This window comes from Glandiceps talaboti, chromosome 22 (genome assembly GCF_964340395.1).
Source record: "Glandiceps talaboti chromosome 22, keGlaTala1.1, whole genome shotgun sequence".
Classification (NCBI taxonomy): Eukaryota; Metazoa; Hemichordata; class Enteropneusta; family Spengelidae; genus Glandiceps; species Glandiceps talaboti.
In genome coordinates, this window is record NC_135570.1 from 7,992,822 (window position 1) to 8,014,404 (window position 21,583).

At 34.7% G+C, this 21,583-nt stretch overlaps 2 protein-coding genes across 2 annotated transcripts in view; both read left to right on the forward strand.

Annotated features, from left to right (window-relative positions):
• LOC144452151 (protein bicaudal C homolog 1-like) overlaps positions 1–6,428 on the forward strand; it is an 88,111-nt gene extending 81,683 nt beyond the window's left edge. The window contains exons 17-20 of the mRNA XM_078143188.1: positions 191–344; positions 710–870; positions 1,404–1,503; positions 1,974–6,428. Of these exons, the coding sequence (XP_077999314.1) occupies positions 191–344; positions 710–870; positions 1,404–1,503; positions 1,974–2,074 (516 nt within the window). The 3' untranslated portion in view covers positions 2,075–6,428. The remainder of the gene's footprint in view (positions 1–190; positions 345–709; positions 871–1,403; positions 1,504–1,973) is intronic.
• A 2,493-nt stretch (positions 6,429–8,921) lies between these two features.
• LOC144451959 (inorganic pyrophosphatase-like) lies at positions 8,922–21,378 on the forward strand. The gene is made up of 13 exons (XM_078142885.1): positions 8,922–9,167; positions 11,877–11,935; positions 12,987–13,043; positions 13,404–13,523; positions 14,666–14,752; positions 15,199–15,262; positions 15,990–16,052; positions 16,454–16,494; positions 16,829–16,915; positions 17,799–17,884; positions 18,168–18,237; positions 18,587–18,626; positions 19,437–21,378. The coding sequence occupies exons 1-13, from the start codon at positions 8,975–8,977 to the stop codon at positions 19,463–19,465; spliced, it is 996 nt and encodes a 331-aa protein (XP_077999011.1). The 5' UTR covers positions 8,922–8,974; the 3' UTR covers positions 19,466–21,378.
• The last annotated feature ends 205 nt before the right edge of the window (positions 21,379–21,583 follow it).

The following is a 21,583-nucleotide window of genomic DNA, read 5'->3' on the forward strand; positions in this document are numbered from 1 at the left end:
AATATGTATGTGACATTGTACAAATTAGTATGCATACATGACTTTTTATGCAAATCAGTATGCTAATATAATATATTATGCAAAATTTTTTTGCCCATATGAGTTATTATGCAAATATTATGAAGAAGTCATGCATTTACAATAAAAATGATGATATTCTAACAACATATCAAATATTTCATCATTTTAGGTGCCTTTACCAGAAGAAGATACTGCCCTCGTTGGCAGCAGTGAACATTCACCTACTAGAACCAGCAGTTGTTGGCCCCCTGATAAAACCAATCATACAAATAAAATGCAAACATCCGCTGCACCAGGTGAATACCCAGCAAGAAGGAGGAGATGTAAGTCATATATTGCTGTGATTTTGACTTAGAATAAACAGTCCACAGAACTAATTTAGAGTAGATGACTGACTTGAATTGAACTTACAGATAGTGACAGCGATTACATGATAATATCGGTGAAAGTAACAACAACGAGAAATGAGAACAAATAATTCTGGTGAGCCCATTTAAGATAGTTCCCAGGAACTAATCAAAGTCTTGAGAACCAGGAAAATATGACCAGGATTATAACTTTTGTAAGGTGCTTATAAAAACATACATCGTTTATTAGTACTTGAATATGAATGTTAGGAATTTTGCAGAGGATGTCTTGTGTTCACATTGTAAATAAATATTTGTGTATTTACATGTGTTTGTTTTAGCGGAGTATCCACTAAGTGCAAGTAGCTACATCGATGGGACGTCACTCCCATCAGCTACCAAGGGACTCTGGTCTACATCTACCAGTTCCAAACCTGACTTGCCAGATTTGTTCAGTAAATTAGGACTGGGCAAATATACAGATGTATTCCAACAGCAAGAGGTTAGTTGTATAGATTGTCATAGATATTTTATCTTACACTCATGGACTTTCCATTATTCCATATGTACCAGAAATTACCTGCACTGATGCACATGCATACTACTGGTATTTTCATTAGCAATACTGAAAACATTATTGCATACCTGCATGCAAATGATATGGAAATGAGGACACAATCATTCGCTATGCATGAAATCGCGTGATCGCGTTGTATGATTTTTATGGAAATTTGCCATTTCGGTTAAACATATGTAATACAAACATAACCCCATGCTGCATGAGTCCAGTATGGGTACTCAGGGGTATTTACTCTACTGCTTGCAATGTTTTCTGCTGCACTTTCACCCGCTACACTCGTGAAAGTATGGGCACACAGAACACTGCAAGCACTCGTGCAAATACCCCGAGTACGCCACACTTCCATTCACATATCATTGGATTTTGTCATAGTATAGACTTATGGGAATATTTGATTTCAAGCAAATTGGCTGCCAAAGTACCTTTCACTAATGATTACTTTCATTATTTCACAGATTGATCTCCAGACATTTTTAACATTAAGTGACCTTGACTTGAAAGAATTAGGCATCACTACGTTTGGGGCAAGAAGGAAAATGCTTTTGGCTATATCAGGTAAGAATTCACACTCTGTGACATATCACAGCTGTCTATGATGTCATCCGTTTTAGAATCACACCCTGTGATATCACAACTCCTGTCTATGATGTCATCCGTTTTAGAATCACACCCTGTGATATCACATCTCCTGTCTATGATGTCATCACTTCTCACACCTTCTGACCACACAACTTCTGTGTATGTCATCAGTTCTAGACTTCACACACTGTGACATCACCAGTCCTGTCCATGATGTCATCAGTTCTAGACCTCACACACTTTGACATCACCAGTCCTGTCCATGATGTCATCAGTTCTAGACTTCACAGAGTTTGACATCACAAGTTCTCATCTGTGTCATTAATTCTGTGCATATATAAATCTAATTTGTGAAAGCATATACATTTTGTCTCTATAGTTACTGAAAACAGTTTTCTTATAACTTTCTCAATTTTATTAAATTTTGTTTTCATTCTTTATCTCAGACCTGAACAAGAATCAGAAGAAACCATTGGTTGGAAGCACATCATGTAATATAGATACAGCCACACAGCATCATACAACTTCCAACTATTCGGCATGGTAGTATCGTTACCATGGATATGTGTTGTCATAGAAACAACTAAGAAGAATACAGGGCTGTCAAATGAAGGCACTGGAGACGCACTGAGCGCTTCAGAGACTGCGTTGGAAAAATGCCACCCAAACTGGCTCTCCAAAGTTGAGAGTCAAGGTGTGGAATTTGACATGCTTTAACTTTTTTGGAAGCTAACTATTTACAGAAAGCCTGTTGACAAGTGAAAGAACAGGGTTTTTAAAATCAGAGAGAAGACAGATTTATTTTAGAAAGTATAGTGGGTGTGGGAATTCAGTATGTTGACGAGATATTTATTCTGAGAGACGACGTAGTATCAAGTATTTACCATGCTACTCGTCCCAAGTTAAATTTTTATATAATTTTGGTCTGTTTATAAATGCTGAGAAAAAAAAACACAGTTGGATTTGAAATCCGGTATTTTTGGTATGCAAAGCAGAACCAACGACAAGCTGGAAACAGGATTTCTGCGATTTATGTTGCTGCAGAAAAATTGCAATAACTGCTGCCTTCTGTCGCCATGGCAACACCAGGTCAGCTGAGGACAAGGAGACAATGTACTTAAAGCGCTGTAAAGAGTGCTAAATTGTATATCTGAAATGAAAACTACTTATTTGCATATATATATAATTTTGTTATGTGAACGTATGCTATCTTTTTTTTTGCTACCATGTTAAACTGCATATTATGAGTACAGTGAATAGCTTATTTCTTGATTTTAGTGTAGAAATGAAATATTTTCAGCATGGACCACTTTCTAAAGTTTCGTCCATATATGATTATTTGAAATGGTTTTCTTCTGTTCTTAGCCATGACAATAATACAAATCTACAGCAAGCAAGTTATTTTTTGTGAAAAATATGTGAGAGTGTTTTACCTACAGAGAGAAATGTAATGTATGAACCTTTTCTGTAAAAGTGATATTGTTTATACTTTTGAATGTCCAATTAGAGTTCAAATCTAAGGGAAAATTTGAACTCAGTGTTTAGACTGACCTATTGGAGTTAAAAGCCTGAGGTCAAAGGTCAAATAGTGTTTTGAATGGCTAATTAGAGTTAAAATACAAGGTCAGAGTTCAATTATGTTTGGAATGACCAATTAGAGTTTAAAGCTAGAGCTCGCAAAGTTGAACACAGTTTTTGGAATGATCAGAGTTAAAAGGTGAGAGGTCAAAGTTTAGTTGTATTCAAAATGACAAATCAAGGTTAAAAAATGTCGGTTCGAAAGTACAAAAGGTCCAATTTGTAAATCAAGTTTAGCAGAAAAATTGGAAAGGATGGAATGTGTGAATGTACAGAGATTGTGAATGAACTACACTACTTTCCTATTGGCCTGTTTTGAGTCAGTATTAAAAATTTAAAAAAATATTCTTTATAATCATGAGATTATGAAGAGTAGAAATATTTGTAAAAAATCTGGTTAATAACCGACAATGATAGTCAATAAAGGTCATATTGACTGACCGATTGGAAGTTTCTTTTTACTGACAAGGATAGCAGGAGTCAATAAAGGAAAATATTGACTGACAGTGAAAGTTGTCTGTTTGCACTGGCAATGATGGCAATGCAGGAAAATATTTACTGAAACATTGTTTTTTTCCCTACCAAAAATGGTAAAAAAAATTGTCAATAATGGAAATATTGGCTGATAGATGGAAAGTTTATGATAGCCGGAGTCAATAAAGGAAATATTGACTGAAGTATTATTTCCACTGACAATGATAGCAGGGGTAAATAATGAAAATATTGACAGATTGAAAGTTCATTTCCACTGATAATAATAACTTGGGTCAATATGGGATGTCTAAATAAACGTAAGAAGGGGGTCAATTATAGATATTTTATTAGAAATTTGAAAATTTCTCAACATTTGCAATTTTAGCAAATGCCAATATAACGTTTATTGACTGATATGTTCTCAAAGCGGCAATGATAGTAGTCATTATCTTAAATATTGACTGATTTAGCTTGCAGGGTGGTGTAATGATCAATATATGATAATTTACTAATATAGTTTTTAGCAATTCTGAAAGTGATCAATATTTGGAATATTGATGACTGCATCTTTTAAGGATGGTGGTCAGTATATGAAATATTGACTCGTGCATGATTTAAGTTTGATGCTGTGGTCAATATTTGGAATATTGACATGTACACCCTTTAAGTAGAGGGGTTGATATATGAAATATTGACTGTTGTATCTGTATGAAGTGTGATGCTTTAGTCAACATTTGAAATATTGACAAGTACATCTGTACAGAGAGGGTCAATATATGAAATATTGACTTCCATCTGTCAAGTGAGATGTAGTGGTCAATATTTGATATATTAACTGATGCAAACAGCTGAAGGCCGATATATATCTAGAAATATACTTAACCACATACAAATGTTTGGCCATGTACTTAAGTTGTCCAGAGAAGTACACAGTGTGTTTAAAGATCGAGTTATGTTCTGTTCAGAGTGCAGCCATAATGTTATTATGATGACACGGTCAGCTTCTATGTATATATATTTTGATATTGACTTCTAATTTACTCCTGACACTGAAGTGGTTAACCAGTGGATAAATTTATTATTGCCTTCCAATACTAAGTAACTGCTACATTGTAGTTGAATTATGAACAGATAAGTACAAAAATATTTGTTTATTTCATTTCATAGGCTTATCTGAAATTGTGTTGTCATGGCAACTGGGTGATCATGTGATAGGAATTGTCCATTTTAAACTTTTGCTAAAAATTAATCCATGGTTGTCATGGATATTGATATTGGAATCTAGTAAAATGTTTTTTTTAGGATGTCACTGTTTTAGTCAGATGTACAGTGTTGTATACAATACTTATACCATGCAGGATACCTTATTTATGGAGAACTTTTTTCACCAATTTTTGTCTTAAAACGTTTGTATTTCCACATCACAAATCAATGTAGTAATTGGATAGTCATGTAAAAATCCACGGAGAGACATGGCAAGCTCATAGGAATGAAATAGACATGTCACACGTAGTCTTTCTCAAGCCAGTATTTGTTACATTTCACACAGTCCATTAAACTTGTACTAGCTGTAACTTGGATAATATTTTTCATCACGTAACCAAATATATAGTTACTAATAATTGGTCAGTTACTTATAAAAACACATTGTATCTGTTAATTAGTGGTCGATATTATTCGTAGGTGGTGCAGTGACAAGTTTAAAATCGTGAGCGAAAGCTTGGTTTTCAAATTTGTCACTGTTAAAACTGCACTAATTTGTAACTGTAGTATCGTTTTTCGATCGGACAACTACAATATATTCACTGAAAAGTGGTAAAATACTAACTAAGCAGTACATGTTAATCCATGGGCAATCTTATCCATTAGTATTTATACAATAACAGGTTTAAATCATGGTCACCGTTGAGGGCGCTGATTTCTTGGTGTGTACTCAAAACTCAATTTGATTTATAATGTATACAGCTACAAAAGATATGTTCACCCATATGTGATTCAATACTGTTCAGGGTGTATGGTATTATGAGTAAGTTATTGGACCTAACAAAACATTTTCAGTTACAGCAAGTGGAGCTTTAATTAGACCAATATCTGTGACATTTGAATGTCAGTTCATCATTTACATGTCACTTTCACAGTCTGTATACAAATGTAACTAATCTTTCCAGCCCATCTGAGTATCTGCTGTTGTCATTTCTTTTCAGACCAGTTTGTCAGAGACCACCAGAGGTCATGAATTGCCAGGGAGGCCATAAATCATGCCATTTCTGTAACATAAGCATACTGGGGGTAATATGGGGGCTTATATCATGCCATTACTGTATCCTGATAATACCCGTATTGTCATGCCATTTCTGTACCAGAAACGTAAAATGCGGCTGTACACTATGCCATTTCTGTACCCCGATGACGGCCATATATCATGCCATTTCTATACCAGAAGCATAAAATTGGGCCATGAATGCCATTTCTGTAGTGAAAGCCACAAATCATGCCATTTCAGTAATAGAAAGGTAATCTTGATGCATCTACCATAAATGACAGACTATATAACTTGTTTCTGCTTTCTACTGTAAAAGTAGTTGTATTTGCTTGGAGCCACACCCAATCAACTTGTAATCATTGAACCCATCATTAGAATTAGTAATTAGTGTATATCCACAATTTCACAACCATGCATTGTTACTTAGTGTCCTGTTTTCCTAAAACATTCAAGTGCAAGTTTGATGGAAGTGTAAATAAACATACAGCTGAACTGAAGCCTGAATACATAATGAATGTTTTACAGAAAAAATTCCACTTTTTGTGTATTTTAAATACTATGTGTGTTGTACATTCTTGACAGCATTTACTTCAAACTTTGTTCAATATTGTGTATGTATGTGTGTGTGTGTGTGCACATACGTACATGCCTGAACATATGTATGTATGTATGTATGTATGTATGTATGTATGTATGTATGTATGTATGTATGTATGTATGTATGTATGTATGTATGTATGTATGTATGTATGTATGTATGTATGTATGTATGTATGTATGTATGTATGTATGTATGTATGTATGTATGCATGCATGCATGCATGCATGCATGCATGCATGCATGTATGTATGTGTGTGTATGTGTGTGTACATATGTATGTATGTAATGTGTGTGTGTATGTATGTATGTGTGTGTATGTATGTATGTATGTATGTATGTATGTATGTATGTATGTATGTATGTATGTATGTATGTATGTATGTATGTATGTATGTATGTATGTAATGTGTGTGTATGTATGTATGTATGTATGTATGTATGTATGTATGTATGTATGTATGTATGTATGTATGTATGTATGTATGTATGTGCCCACTTGTGTGCATGTTTGTGAGTGAATGAGTAATGATGAATGAATTTATGTATGAACAAAAAATGAAAGTGGTCCTATTTTAAGTGGACAAGATACAGTGTTACAAACTATATAGCAAAATAAAAATAAAAATGGAATCAATCATTTTGCATATTATTATGTCATTTCATTTTATCAATTATTGTTTTAATTTTCGATCTTATAGAGGAGAATATTTCTTTAATTGTATTTTTTATTTTAATATCTTCTCCCGTGGCAGTTTCAATCTTAATGCTGAGCTATCTTTCAAATTGAATAAATATTTTACATAAAAATAGAATTTTTGTTGCTTCCTGTTTTAATAACACAAGTGAACTGAAGGTAGCGCTAGTGTGTGTGTGTGTGTGTGTGTGTGTGTGTGTAAATGCCATGATATTTGGTGGGTCCATTACCTTGGGTGTCTAGTTGGGAAATTGTTCAAATCAAAATGATCGCATCACAGGTGTGTGATTTGGGTCAAAAAATGTGATTTTTGGTCAAAAAACTTAAACTCAGAAACTACTGGACAGATTGGTGCGAAATTTGGCGGAAACGATCTAAAGGGGGTGTAAAGTAAGATTTGTTCATGACATGATGATGCCATCAGTAATATGCAAATTAGGGCTAAAAATGTCTTGGTCAAAAGTCAATAATTCCAAAACTACTGAGCAGATTGGGCTGAAATTTAATTTGAATGCATCTAGGGATGTATGGATGAAGAAATATTAAGCATACAATGATTCCATGAGTAATTTGCAAATTAGGTGTAAAAATGTTCATTTTTGGTCAAAAACTTATACATTTGTATCTTAAAAAATACTTGGTCAATGAGTCTGAAACTTGGTGACATGTTTCCAAAAGTGTTATTCTGCAGATTTTGTTCAAAACGTTTTGACAAAATTGGCCCTAGCAACCATGACCACACCCTTAGCAACAACCAAATGGCAGTATATTTTGGTCAAATAACAACATCATCTGGTAGGCAAGTGAGTAAACATTCAAAAAATGTATCCAAATACCCTAGCAACCATGACCACGCCCATAGCAACATCCAAATGGTCGTGTATTTTACAAAGATAACGGATTAATAGACAATTGAATAAACATTCAAAAAATATATGTAAATTTGCCTAGCAACAAGACCACGCCCTTAGCAACAGCCAAATAATCACGTATATTGCAAAGATAACAACAGGAATAGAAAGACAAATGAATAACTTCAAAAAATGTATGTAAATATATCTAACAACATGACCACGCCCATAGCAACAGCCAAATGATAGTGTATATCGCAAAGATAGCAACATGGTTGTATAGGCAACTGGATAGTCATTCAGCAAATGAACACCTATTGTTAGCATGGACTAGCATATGGATAAACATTTTTAAAAACTGTACAGTTGTGTTACACGCCATTGGCGGTATTTTTAATAATTTCGATAACAACAATAAATGTGTATATACGGAGTATAAGTTTACAGCACAGACACATAGATTTACAGTAATTAACAATTTACAAATCATAATATATCAAATCAAATAAAGAATAAAATAGTAGCTGTGGTAAAATAATTAAAATCCAAACTTTCCAGGAATAGGGAGTCTAGTGAATGACAGACCATATGAAAGACATGAAAGACACGGTTCGGGTTATGGCGCCCTCTGGAGAAGAATCTCAGGCAGCACTTGTACCGGCGGCACTCTGTGCTCTGTCAGGACATACATACATAACAGTGCTTTTGATTGGATTACGAACTAGATTATATCCCAGATTTAATATACCTGGTAAAGATAATTGGAGCGATCACTTTGTAATTATCGATCACGTACAGCGGTCAAGGTACACCTCTTTCGAAATTGCTATATAAAGTATATTCATTATATATCCCCTTTCAAGAATATATTGCCTCTGATCTGAATATTAATATTACCCGCAAACAGCTTTCCACCAATTAGAATTAATGTTACATTAGCTCACACCTAGCAGTCGTTCATTCATCGCCAGTGACGTACTCTGCACATGTTTACTCTACGACAAGCCCGTAGCGTACTCAGACAGGTCAGCATCGTACCTAGAGTTCGTAACCCAGCTGCCGGAGCCGCATTACGTATTCGCTGCATCAACCAACACCTCAGATCTTCAATCGCCAACATGTCGTACACAGTCTCTGAAAGGGGTGCCCCGAACTCTCTGGAATACTGCATGTATATACGTAAGTACAAGACACGTAACGTCACCGTTGGGTTCTTTATTTCTTGTCGGTAATGTATAGCAGAGATCGTATGTGTATACAGTATGAATGTGGTATTGTCCATCGTTATTTTGGCATGGCATCTATCTCTTCTATCTAACGATTTTGAACGGCGTGCCTCTTGAGTCGGAGTGTACACATTTCAGGCAGGCATGTCACACAGACACATATACATAGAAACATTTTAAATTTTACATGTAACGAGGTGTACATCACTCGATCTACCCGTTGTGCCACTTGTGCCGTGGGACAGCATGCAGCCATTTAAAAAAAAGACTTCTCCTCCTACACTGGTCTGAACGAAGAAATTTTTTCTCGTAAATTTAGTGATAGGAGCGTGGTTGCAGATAACCGGCGAATGCAATGTCAGTCATGTACGAGTACACGGTACTTTTCGCTATCATTGACATAATCTGCCACGTACTACGTACTATAGTGATAGTCCCTGTTGCCGACCAGGCCAGGCATTGGACTCTGACCATGGCATCAATATTATCTTGTCTTCCTATGATATCAGGCCAAGGTACTCCTTCTCGTAAATCTGATTGACGCATTTTGTACCAGTAATATATCAGTGTAATAGCTTTTTTTTTTCTTTTTTTTTTAAATTTTACTAAACTCCTACGTATAATCAGCTATCTGCTTGATGAATGTTTCTGTCATACGGGCATTGACACTTTTTGTGAAGAGTCATATTAATCCCACACACAGCTGTGCGTTGACAGTTAATTTTGCATTCTACAAAGGGACTTTTAAAAAATGTAGGCAAAACAGCTTTGAATGTAGCTATACACGTGACAGACATAGCAATGGCTTTATTGTATTTATGTATATATATAATATACATAAATATGTATATGTCATGAAACGTACATTTCTAACCCAAATTATTGTGTATAGACAGAACCTCAATGTAAAGTTATATATATATATATATATATTTGCAACTTTTACACACATATATTTTATTTGTACATGATATTTGCCTTACACACAATGCTAGAAATGTCACTAATTTTCACCACAAGGTTTCACTTTCGTTTCTTTCCAAATGAAAGTGAAATCGCAAGTCAGAATATGTATGTCTGGCATCACTCTTGTGTACCCTCAAATGAAAGCCAACATTTTTGTTGTGCATAAAAATGATGATAACTGGATGACAACATAGGTGGGGATAGTGACATACCAAATTTTGGCAGAACACAAAATTTGCAGTGTAGTAGTAGCGTGTTTAAATTGACTTTGAGGGCATATTACACTGTAGTGCAATAGTGTCTGTAGATGTAAAGATTGAGTATTCTATTCAAGCGCTGTGTTGGACCCGGGCTAATAAAAAAACCCCCACTTGTTGAAAGAAAACTTATCATGTGATATTCACAGTCAAATTTCCAGTCTACAAATTACCTTCAACTTAAAATTGAAATCAGACTAATCTCAGAAAAGATTGAGATACGTCATGTCGGGTTGCCCTCATCTGAAAGAGTTGACTGATTTCTGAGGGCATCTCACCACTACATATATACATATTTATTTCCCAGAAGTTGAAAAGAAAAGGAAATTCAGGGAAAATGAGGAAAGGAATTAGTTAAGTAAATATTGGCAATGAAAATTAATTAAAAAATAACTTTAAACTCCTGGTTGAACCACAAAAATAGTTTGTTCAAACTAGTCGAGTTGGTGGCCCAAGGAAAACATACACAGTAATATATACATATACCTTAAAACAAACAAAAAACAAAAGTAAAAAACAAAACAAAAAACAACAACATATACACTGTATATGTTGTTGTTTTTTGTTTTTTAGTTTCATTTACATGAAGTGCAACGTCTTTAATATAAATAATTACACCTTTTGAATATATATAAGGGGCAAACATGGGTCTGTACTATACAGATTAATCTCTGAACTACGCAAGTCTTTTCTAGCCAAGGATGATTTCAGTGAAATGGATTACTCACACTCAGAGAATGTCTTCTAAGAAAACATGAATAAGATCATGAATATTATAAATACTAAACAAGTGAAGTAACTATAAGTACTGCGGCCAGAAATATGAATTATGTTATTTTCACTTTCGCTTATTTAAGTTATTTGTCATATAATCAGAATTTTATTTATTTGTTGTTTGTTGAATAATTGATACAAAAACATCAGCAGGTGCCTTTGATGTAGGTTCAGGCAATGTTTTTATCAGTGTGTGTATATCTGTATGTGAAGTTAGAATGTGACAGTAACAGTTATAGTCAATGTTATAGTGTGTAATGTTCTATCAGTAAACAGAGTAATGGGATCCAGACTCCTGTGGTGTTATACTTTGATAAGTTGCCAGTACTAATTACATTGTATGTCTTTACATATGTAGTCCTTGTCTCATTCCTGCTTTTTAAGACAAGCAAGCAAATTAATGCACCTATGTTTTTTTTGGCGAGTTGTAATATTATTTTCAACTCTGACGTAGAAAGGGAAAATTCATTCTACTTTATTAACTCACATAGAATCTGTGTTTTCAACTATACAAACAGTTTGTTGTTTCTCTTTTTTTCAAAGTAAATTTGATATTAAAGAGGGTATAGTTTACTTTGTGGAGTACGAACTTCGTAAAATGTCAATAGTTAATATTTGCGTATTGTATTTAAAAAACTTCATTCATTTGTCATGTATAATTCTAGGTGGTCCCAATGGATATGTGTCTCCATTCCATGATATCCCACTCTATGCCAATGCTGAGGTATGTACGTTATGAGGTCATTCCCAATAGTTTACTTTGTTAAGCCGAGGAAATTATGAGTGACATAGGGGGCCTTGTCACCATGAGTCAAAAGATGTGTAGCGGAAACCCTTTTCACAAGTATTTTGGGGCTAAATGATGAAAAATATTGAATAGTATAAACTGCATCAGCTGAATTAATAAAACATGGGGAAAAACGATGGACATTCTGCACAGTTTCAATTTTTGGACCATTGTGAAACACTGATGCAGACATGTGTTATCATGACATAAAATGACCAGGGTATCAATACTGTATTTTCTGTTGGTACATGTACAATTTGGCAGTATATCATTTCATTTATTTGTAGTACAGTGTATACAACTCTTCAGATTATGACTATCAGCTTAATATTGCCACCCACACAGTTTCTGCACTCACACATTCATACTTATTGCTACCTACACAGTACACACATTCATACTTATTGCTACCTACACAGTACATACGTTCATACTTATTGCTACCTACACAGTACATACGTTCATACTTATTGCTACCTACACAGTACATACGTTCATACTTATTGCTACCTACACAGTACATACGTTCATACTTATTGCTACCTACACAGTACACACGTTCATACTTATTGCTACCTACACAGTACATACGTTCATACTTATTGCTACCTACACAGTACACACATTCATACTTATTGCTACCTACACAGTACACACATTCATACTTATTGCTACCTACACAGTACACACGTTCATACTTATTGCTACCTACACAGTACACACGTTCATACTTATTGCTACCTACACAGTACACACGTTCATACTTATTGCTACCTACACAGTACACACGTTCATACTTATTGCTACCTACACAGTACACACGTTCATACTTATTGCTACCTACACAGTACACACATTCATAACACATCATTTTAGACATTGTTGTGTTTTATTGATATTCAGTTACTATTCACAGTAGCTTAGTTGGTACATACATTCATAAAACATCGTACTTGAGTCTTGACAGTGCAGTGTTTTGATTCGACAGAAAACTGTCCTGAATATGGTAGTAGAAGTACCTCGCTGGACAAATGCTAAAATGGAGGTGAGTAAAACTTCAATTTCTGCATGTATAGCAATGTGATAGCCCCCCGGTCTAACTGTAGAACTATTAGTATTCCATCAATGTTACACTGCAAATTTTATCCTTTTCATATCTGTTTCGTATCTGAGTAAACTGAAGCCATGGTTGCCACTGTAGTAATAGTTAATTATCTTTGCAAATTGCAAATTGATAGTTTTAGATTGTGTCTATCATAGTAAAACTGAAGCCATGGTTGCCACTGTAGTAATACTTAATTATCTATGCAAATTACAGATTGACAGTTTTAGTTTGTGTCTATCTTAGTAAACTGAAGCCTTGGTTGCCACTGTAGTAATACTTAATTATCTTTGCAAATTACAGATTGACACAAAAGGAAAACTGAATCCAATTAAACAAGATGTCAAGAAGGAGAAGCTACGTTATGTGAAGAACTGTTTCCCACACAATGGATATATCTGGAATTATGGTGCCTTTCCACAGGTTTGGAAACAACTCCTCTGTAGATAAACCCAGTCAGATAGAGTTGTCACCAGATATTTGGTTTACTAGAATCATTTACATCCCAGGTTTTAACATTAGTGCTATCTTGTCAGTGGAGCCGTAAAAAATCAGAAAAGTACGATGTCAACCAGCTGCAGGGTAGTAGTAAATTATGATAATCAATCATTGCTGAAGGTACAGGAATAGTCTGTGGTCTATATTTATGATACTAGTAGTCTGATAGTACTGGTAAAGGTCATGAACTCACACTGGAAGTCATTACTCCCCTTTGAAAAAAGTTACCTTTCAATAGGGAACTTGCAAACCCGCCATGTTGAATGTTGCATCATGGGAAATGGATAATAAATGCTAATCAATTAGTATTATGAACAATATTGTTATATTGTTTGTAACCACAAATGATCAATTCATAGTCACCCTGACCATTATGGGAGGTTTATTTTATCGGTAGCTCCAGATTAGGTAATACAATAACCTCAGATAATCCCATAGTCCTTTGCGTCTGAGCATGCTCAGTCTGGATTGCAAGTTCCCTATTACTTATTCCATCCATTTCATGTTAGTATTTACTTGTTCTGTTTGATACAACCATGCAGAAACCTGTAACCTCATTCTGCACTTTGAGATAGCAAGTTCTTGGTGCATTTATTTTAAATGAAATAAACCAACCAGGCACAGACTGGTGGGTGCCAATGTTTTGATGTCTGCTTGGTGGCTTGTTAGTTCATTTTAAATTTGACAAAATGTTGCAAAAAACTGTTATCTTAAAGTGTAATGTGTAGTTTCTGTGGTTTGTGTGGTGTTGTATCAAATAGAGCCAGTGAACACTAATGTGAAATGGGTAGCACATAAGTCATTGAGTAAATATTTGTTAAGTAGCTAAACAGCCATGGGTAGGCAAGCAGTCGGCTATATAGACATCGGTATGTGTTGTTGCCAAAACACTTAAGACGTTGAAGGGTACGTTTTCAGTTTCAACTGACACTAATGACTGATGGTAACATTTCATATTTGAATATTTGAATACTTAATGCAAAGTGTCATGCTGATGAAATGGGGTACACTGTCAAGTTTGCAAATTGCTATGTTGCTAATCATGTTATTTTTGTCTTCAATTTTAGACGTGGGAAGACCCAACACATACTGATGAACATACTGCATGTAAAGGTGATAACGATCCTTTAGATGTCTGTGAGATTGGACAAAGGGTAAGATAATCCAGATGTGTATCCCATGAATGTGTTAATATTCCAATAGATGACTGGGATCAGGCTAATGGTAATGTCATTTACACAGCATTCCAAATATTTTCTTCATTCAGCCAAGGAAAATAGTCATAACCTAAGGGGCCTTGTCACTACGAGTCACTATACAAGTAGTAATAAACCCTTAGGTCATGGAGTATTTTCTGGCTGAATGAAGAAAAATATTAGAAAATGGTATAATTATGCCTCCTTGAGCATAATTTGTGAAAAATCTTGAAAAACAATGGTGATTTAGAAAGTTTGAGGTTTATTTTGAGCATCGCGGAACCAGTGATGTAGACATGGGTTGGTATGAGGTTGAATGACCAGGGTATATATTCATATTTTCAGTTCAAAGACAATAACTTGGTTTGTGTGTATTGTATAATTATTTATGTTCTATGTTGTAGGTTGCAAGACGTGGTGATGTCATCCAGGTCAAGGTGTTAGGAACAATGGCATTAATTGATGAAGGTATGTCAATAAAAAAAAATCACCAAACATTATAGTCTGTTCACGGTGCTGTTGAGATACATCATTAGTTGGTCGTACCTCCTCCTAGCCCTCATATTCTCTGCTTGTAATGATTACATTGTCAAAACTGATAATAACACAAATTGAAAATTTTCACCCAATAGCCTTGTCGATGACAGCGTGCAGTCCCTTCAACCATGACAACTCGTCAGACTATTATTATTCATGAGCAAATTGTGCAAATGTAGTTTTTGATTTCTCTCGGTCATGATGTAACTGGTTGCCGAAAATTCTCCTTCCCTGAGAGGTCCCCAGCCAATGTTGTAAACCCTAGATAGAAAGTTGAGCCTATTTCCATAATGACTTGGTGCACAGATGGCAGAAGTTACTGCTAACCATGTAGGAATAATGATCTGTGCACCTTGACCCTGCTAAGTGTTGGCAACACATCATGCACATGTAGTGGACATGTGATAATTTACATATTATTTACATATGTTATGTAAATTTTAACATACTGGTTTTTGATATCTACATTTGGGGTGTGGCTACATTAATTGTTCGAAAACGGATGAATTCATTTATAACACAGGTGAGACTGGCTGGAAAATACTTTACTTGCGTAGCCTTAGTCTGCAAGTCACTCAATGATTCGCTAACCTAGGGAGTCTTATTTTGAGTTTGATACTCCCCCTGCCATTCTAAATTTTTGAAATTTGTAACACAGGTGAGACTGACTGGAAAATGCTTGCTATTGATGTCAATGATCCTTTAGCATCAGAACTCAATGGTAAGTAAGTGGTTTAGTTTTTTACATCGGAATGAGAATTAATGAGTTGTGTTTGGCGTAAACAATTCATCATCAATATAATTTCTTTTTTAGCCCCAGTGGGCACTACCTTAGCATCGCATTCCTCCTCAGAGATGTTACTGAAAGGGAACTTGTTATTAAATTTAATAGTATAAACCTCACACCTGCCAACATTGATATAATGGTTAAGAATACTATTGTGACCAGCTGGTCTTTATGCAGTCATTGAATAAAGACATATTTTGTGAAGTATTTACCTTACTAAAGACAGTATGAAAATATTGCAAAATAAATCTCTGTGACTGAATATTTAGTGAAATCAAAGATACTGCAATTATTAGATTATTTAATATTATGTCTGACTTGTTATCTTTTGTCAGATATTGCTGATATCAAGAGAGTTATGCCAGGTTTTATAGAGGTAAGGAATGATCACACAATGTCACACAAGCTCAATAAGCGAAATTCATTCATTTAGGGGGAGGGGGTCTGGTGTCAATTTGATTGCTGAATTTCATTTTCACACTTCTAACCAAATTTCAAAAAATTTCACGCCTTCAATGATAACAAGTTTTGTATTTACTACTGAGATGTTGATAAGTTGATTAAAATTTACTTCTAATGTTATATATATATATATATAGTGCTGGGTTTCGGGGAGTATTTTAATGTATTTTTACATTACATGGATCATAGTTGTGTGACCATTACAGTTAACCTGTCATCACATTCAATGTTGTATGTTATATTTGTAGGCTACCCATGAATGGTTCAAAATCTACAAAATTCCTGACGGAAAACCAGAAAACCAGTTTGCATTTAAGGGAGAAGCAAAAAACAAGGTATGATATCGTATATCCAATATCGATTTCAATGCAATCCAATGGAGAGGACGCACATCGAATCTGGGCAATAATTTTCCGTATGACGCCCCGGCACACTTTGCCAAAATATGGCAAATGGCGTGCTCATTGATATCTGGTCACTCAGTGATTTGGCTTTGTTAATTTCTTCACTATTTTAAAGTTTTTTTTGTGAATAAAATAATATTTCACTGCCAATTTATCTGATTATGTGATTCAAATGACATTTCTTTGCCACTACATGGAGTATATGATAAAACATGTACAGCCCAGATATAAGTTTTGCAGACCTGGTTCGTATGGTTTACGGGTCCTCCTAAAGTCTGCCGTACAACCTCGGTCTGCAAAACCCATGTCCAGGTCGTAAAGATTAATATTACGTACTACTTTGTTGATATCATATCTGTAGATTTATTGCAACCAGTTCTAGTCATTTATTTGTATATCTATCTTTAAAGTATTTATCTTTCGTTGAAATAAGTGTTAAAGCTACACTTGCTGTAAATGGATAGAATTTCTCAACCACCTGCAGCTTTTAGATAAGTTGTAGTCATCCAGTGTGCCCTCTAATGATAGCCAAAGTTTGTTGTTGTGAGTCAAAATGAGAAAACTGGCATTTCTTGTGAGTCACCACATAGTAACAGATAGGGGAACACCAAATTTTGGTGCATCACTAAAAATTATGTGCGTCAGTGGCATGTCAAATTGGCTTAGAGGGCACATTCACCACATAGTAAGAGATAGAGGAACACCAAATTTTGGTGCATCACTAGAAATTGTATGCATCAGTGGTGTGTCAAATTGGCTTAGAGGGCAGACTGGTAGTGATACTTATGTTATAATATTGATATTTACCATACAGGCTTTTGCTGTTGACATCATAAACCAAACTCATGACCAATGGAAACAACTAGTAGCCAAGAAAACAGAGTGTGCAAAATTAGCTTGGTAAGTAGATAGATACTGTTTTGTCATAAAATTATCAATTTCCTTGAAAACAAGACAATGAACTGTCAAACTTTTTTACTATTTCAAAAGGACCGGGAACAAGCTTTTATGTGACAAAGTTTGCAGAGATTTCAAAAACTTTAATTTTCAGGGAAATTTGTCGCCAAAGTGCATATAACGTTCGATGTACTGACTACAATATGCTGATTGTAACTTGTTTTGATGTTGATGTATTGTTACGTGTGAAATCATATTAAATGTATGATGTTTGGTTTAATTCCAGTGAGAATGTGTCCGTAGCAGGAAGTCCCTTTATAATTTCACAAGAAGATGCTACAGCTATTGTTGATAAGGTATGTAGGTGTGACCATCACATGGCCGTCACATGACTGTCACATGACATTGTTTTGATATTAGCAGTGGATTAAACACCATGGTAATGTAAGAGCAGCGATGATAAAATTCATAATATCGATCTTACACTTTCAGTAGTGTGAGTACTCAGTTTGAATGGTTATTCCCGAAATTTCATTTATTTAGAACTCTATTGGACCTATATTTTATCTCAACAAGTTTTTAAGGGCAGCAATGACTGCTTAATGACTTCACAGTGTAGAATGTAGTCAAAAATAGCTTCATAAAGTGAGGGATATTATGGTAAGTGATGAATAATGGTTCTTTTGTTTATGTTGTGTCTAACAGAGTCCAGCCCCTAAACCAGCTGAAGCTATCAGCTCAGAAGGTAAGTATACCTACAGTAGTTAATGAAACTAGCAAACACTTAGTATTGGTCAAATGTACTGCAATGCATTGGGACTGGGGATATGTATATTTTATGATCAGAATAGCACTGGATATCTCATAGCTGTTTATCAAAATTGAATGGATTAGTGAATAGTGTGTCATTGGGAATGTGTCTATTTGTTGATTTGTGTGTGTGTGTGTGCGTGCGTGCGTGTGTGTGTGCGTGGGTGTGTGTGTGTGTGTGTGTGTGTGTGTGTGTGTGTGTGTGTGTGTGTGTGTGTGTGTATGTAATTAACATAGTCCATAACTTTGAAGCTTAAAGGGGAACACTACTCCAGGAAATAAATGTATTTCATAAACTTTGTGTTCTCGAGAATCATTACATGATTTCACATCACATAATTTTTACTCAGTTGCCAAGAAACACCAAAGTGAAACTCTACTTCACTGCAACTGTTCTCACACTGGTCCACCATTGCATCATGGGACTTAACAGACTTGCATATTTATTAGATGGACACTGAATATTCATGCATGACTCCTAAGTGCTTATTACAGTGGACCACTGTGAGAACAATAGAGGTGAAATAGAGTTTTCTTGACAATTGAATGAAATTTATATGATGTAAAAATCATGAAATGATCTCTCCAGAACCCAACATTTATGAAAATACCTGTATTTCCTGGAGTGGTTTTCCCCCTTTACATGTAATGTGGAAACTTTATTATCTACAAATTTATGGAACAGGAACAGAAATGAATTTCACTCTAATCTAACCATTTATTCTACATTCTGTTTGATTTACAGTTGACAAGTGGCATTACGTTAAGTTGTAACCATGGTCACCTTAATCCATGAATTCCTACATATCAATTTGATTTTGGTGGTTTGCATAGTAGTCTACAAAACAGCAACTTTGATTGGATGGATAAGTTATCAATATCTGTCTACGCAGCTTTGATTGGTTGGAGTAGTTTTCCCTACTTGTCTACATAACTGTAGCTTTGATTGGTTGGAATAATTCTCAACATATGTCTGCATAACAGCTACTTTGATTGGTTAGATTTAGTTGTCAGTATCTGTCTGCATAACAGCTATTTTGATTGGTTAGCTTTAGTTGTCAGTATCTGTCTGCATAACAGCTATTTTGATTGGTTAGATTTAGTTGTCAGTATCTCTGCATAACAGCTATTTTGATTGGTTAGATTTAGTTGTCAGTATCTGTCTGCATAACAGCTATTTTGATTGGTTAGATGTAGTTGTCAGTATCTCTGCATAACAGCTATTTTGATTGGTTAGATTTAGTTGTTAGAATCTGTCTGCTTAACAGCTATTTTGATTGGTTAGATTTAGTTGTCAGTATCTCTGCATAACAGCTATTTTGATTGGTTAGATTTAGTTGTTAGAATCTGTCTGCATAACAGCTATTTTGATTGGTTAGATTTAGTTGTCAGTATCTGTCTCTATAACTACAGCTCTGATAGGTCACATTATTTGTCAATATTTTCCCAGGTTTTGAATTCTTAAACTTATGTATAATACTTTTACGTAATTATCTATAATACTTTTGCACTTTTGCAAATAGTCAAATCACCAAGTGTGTCGTTCGTGTCTAAGAGATTAAATTATTTAGTAAAAATAATGAAAATTCAGAGACAAGTGTACCAGTATTGTTATTTTGTTGGTACTTTCAGTAATACCTACATTCATTATCAGGGTATAAAATACATGTTTGACTTAAGTTTATAATTTTTGAAATTCAACAAAAACATTTTGCAGCACATTGTGCTAAGATGTAACTAATCATGGATTCAAATTGATCAGAAGTTAATTTATCATTGTTATTGTAAGAGCACACTGAAATATCGGTTTTAAAGAGACTTTGTAAATTCACTGCAGCTAAATTCAAAGTGAGTTTGACAGTCAGGGAGAGACACTTGTCAACTTTATACACATAAGCTAAATTCAGAATGAGGCTATATCTAGAAGCACACTTAGTGTAGATGAGAAATACTCCATTCTTTTAGGCTTAATTCTGAAACACCTTTGTTAGTCTTAATCTAGACGTGTACTGTAATGTCAACTTTATTCACTTCAACTGAATTTTGCATGACTTTGTAAATGTGTCTGAGAGCACACTGATGTAAATGTGAGAAATTTTATAACTTCGCTTCATCTTTGAACTTTGAATGACTTTGTCAGTCTGTGTTTAGGAACACAGTGATTTCAATCACTTCAAGTTTTGAATGACTTTGTCAGTCTGTGCCTAGAAGCACACTGTGTCATCAACAGATGAAATTTCATCACTTCAGCAAAGTTTTGAATAACTTTATCAATCTGAGTGATCAGAAACACATTATAATGTGTATGCGAAAAAACTTCATTCACTTCACCTAAACTCCAAATGGCTGTCTGTCTTTATATAGGAGCACTGTGGCTTATTAGTTTGAGATACTTTACCTTGAATAAATTGATTATGACTGTGAACTAGATTGTAAGATACATCATACTGCTCCATCCACACTGGTCTGTTCTATCTGCTGAAAAGAGTTGACCGATGTGTGAGGGCGCTCTGTCAAGACATACCTTACAGACTAACTGTCAACACACATCACTATTTCCATCGTCATAGTTACTCAGATAGCCATCAGTGTGATTGGGCTGCCTTGTCTTCACTTAAAGCATTATCTCAAGTCATGTAAAAATTTCAATCGTTGCAATCTGTTTTGGACATAACTTGACTTTAATAAATTATGTAATTCTATAAAAAAAATTACCCAGAGTATATTTACTAGTTCTGTTCTTGTTTTGAATTAACTTTGATGTGTCTCTTTTAACAGTTGCTGTTAGTTTGTTCAAGAAAATGTCAACGATAATTGTTACTTAAAATCATTGAAAAAACTAGAGGGTCATCGTACAATTTTTGAAGTATAGGTCAAATTGGATATCTAAAT

What these genes read in the sequence shown, in the direction of transcription:
- LOC144451959 (XM_078142885.1), top strand. Translation starts at nt 8,975, where the DNA reads ATGTTTACTCTACGACAAGCCCGTAGCGTACTCAGACAGGTCAGCATC. An exon ending in GGAATACTGCATGTATATAC is followed by an intron (nt 9,168 to 11,876) that starts GTAAGTACAAGA and finishes GTATAATTCTAG; the next exon opens with GTGGTCCCAATGGATATGTG. An exon ending in CTACAGCTATTGTTGATAAG is followed by an intron (nt 18,238 to 18,586) that starts GTATGTAGGTGT and finishes TGTGTCTAACAG; the next exon opens with AGTCCAGCCCCTAAACCAGC.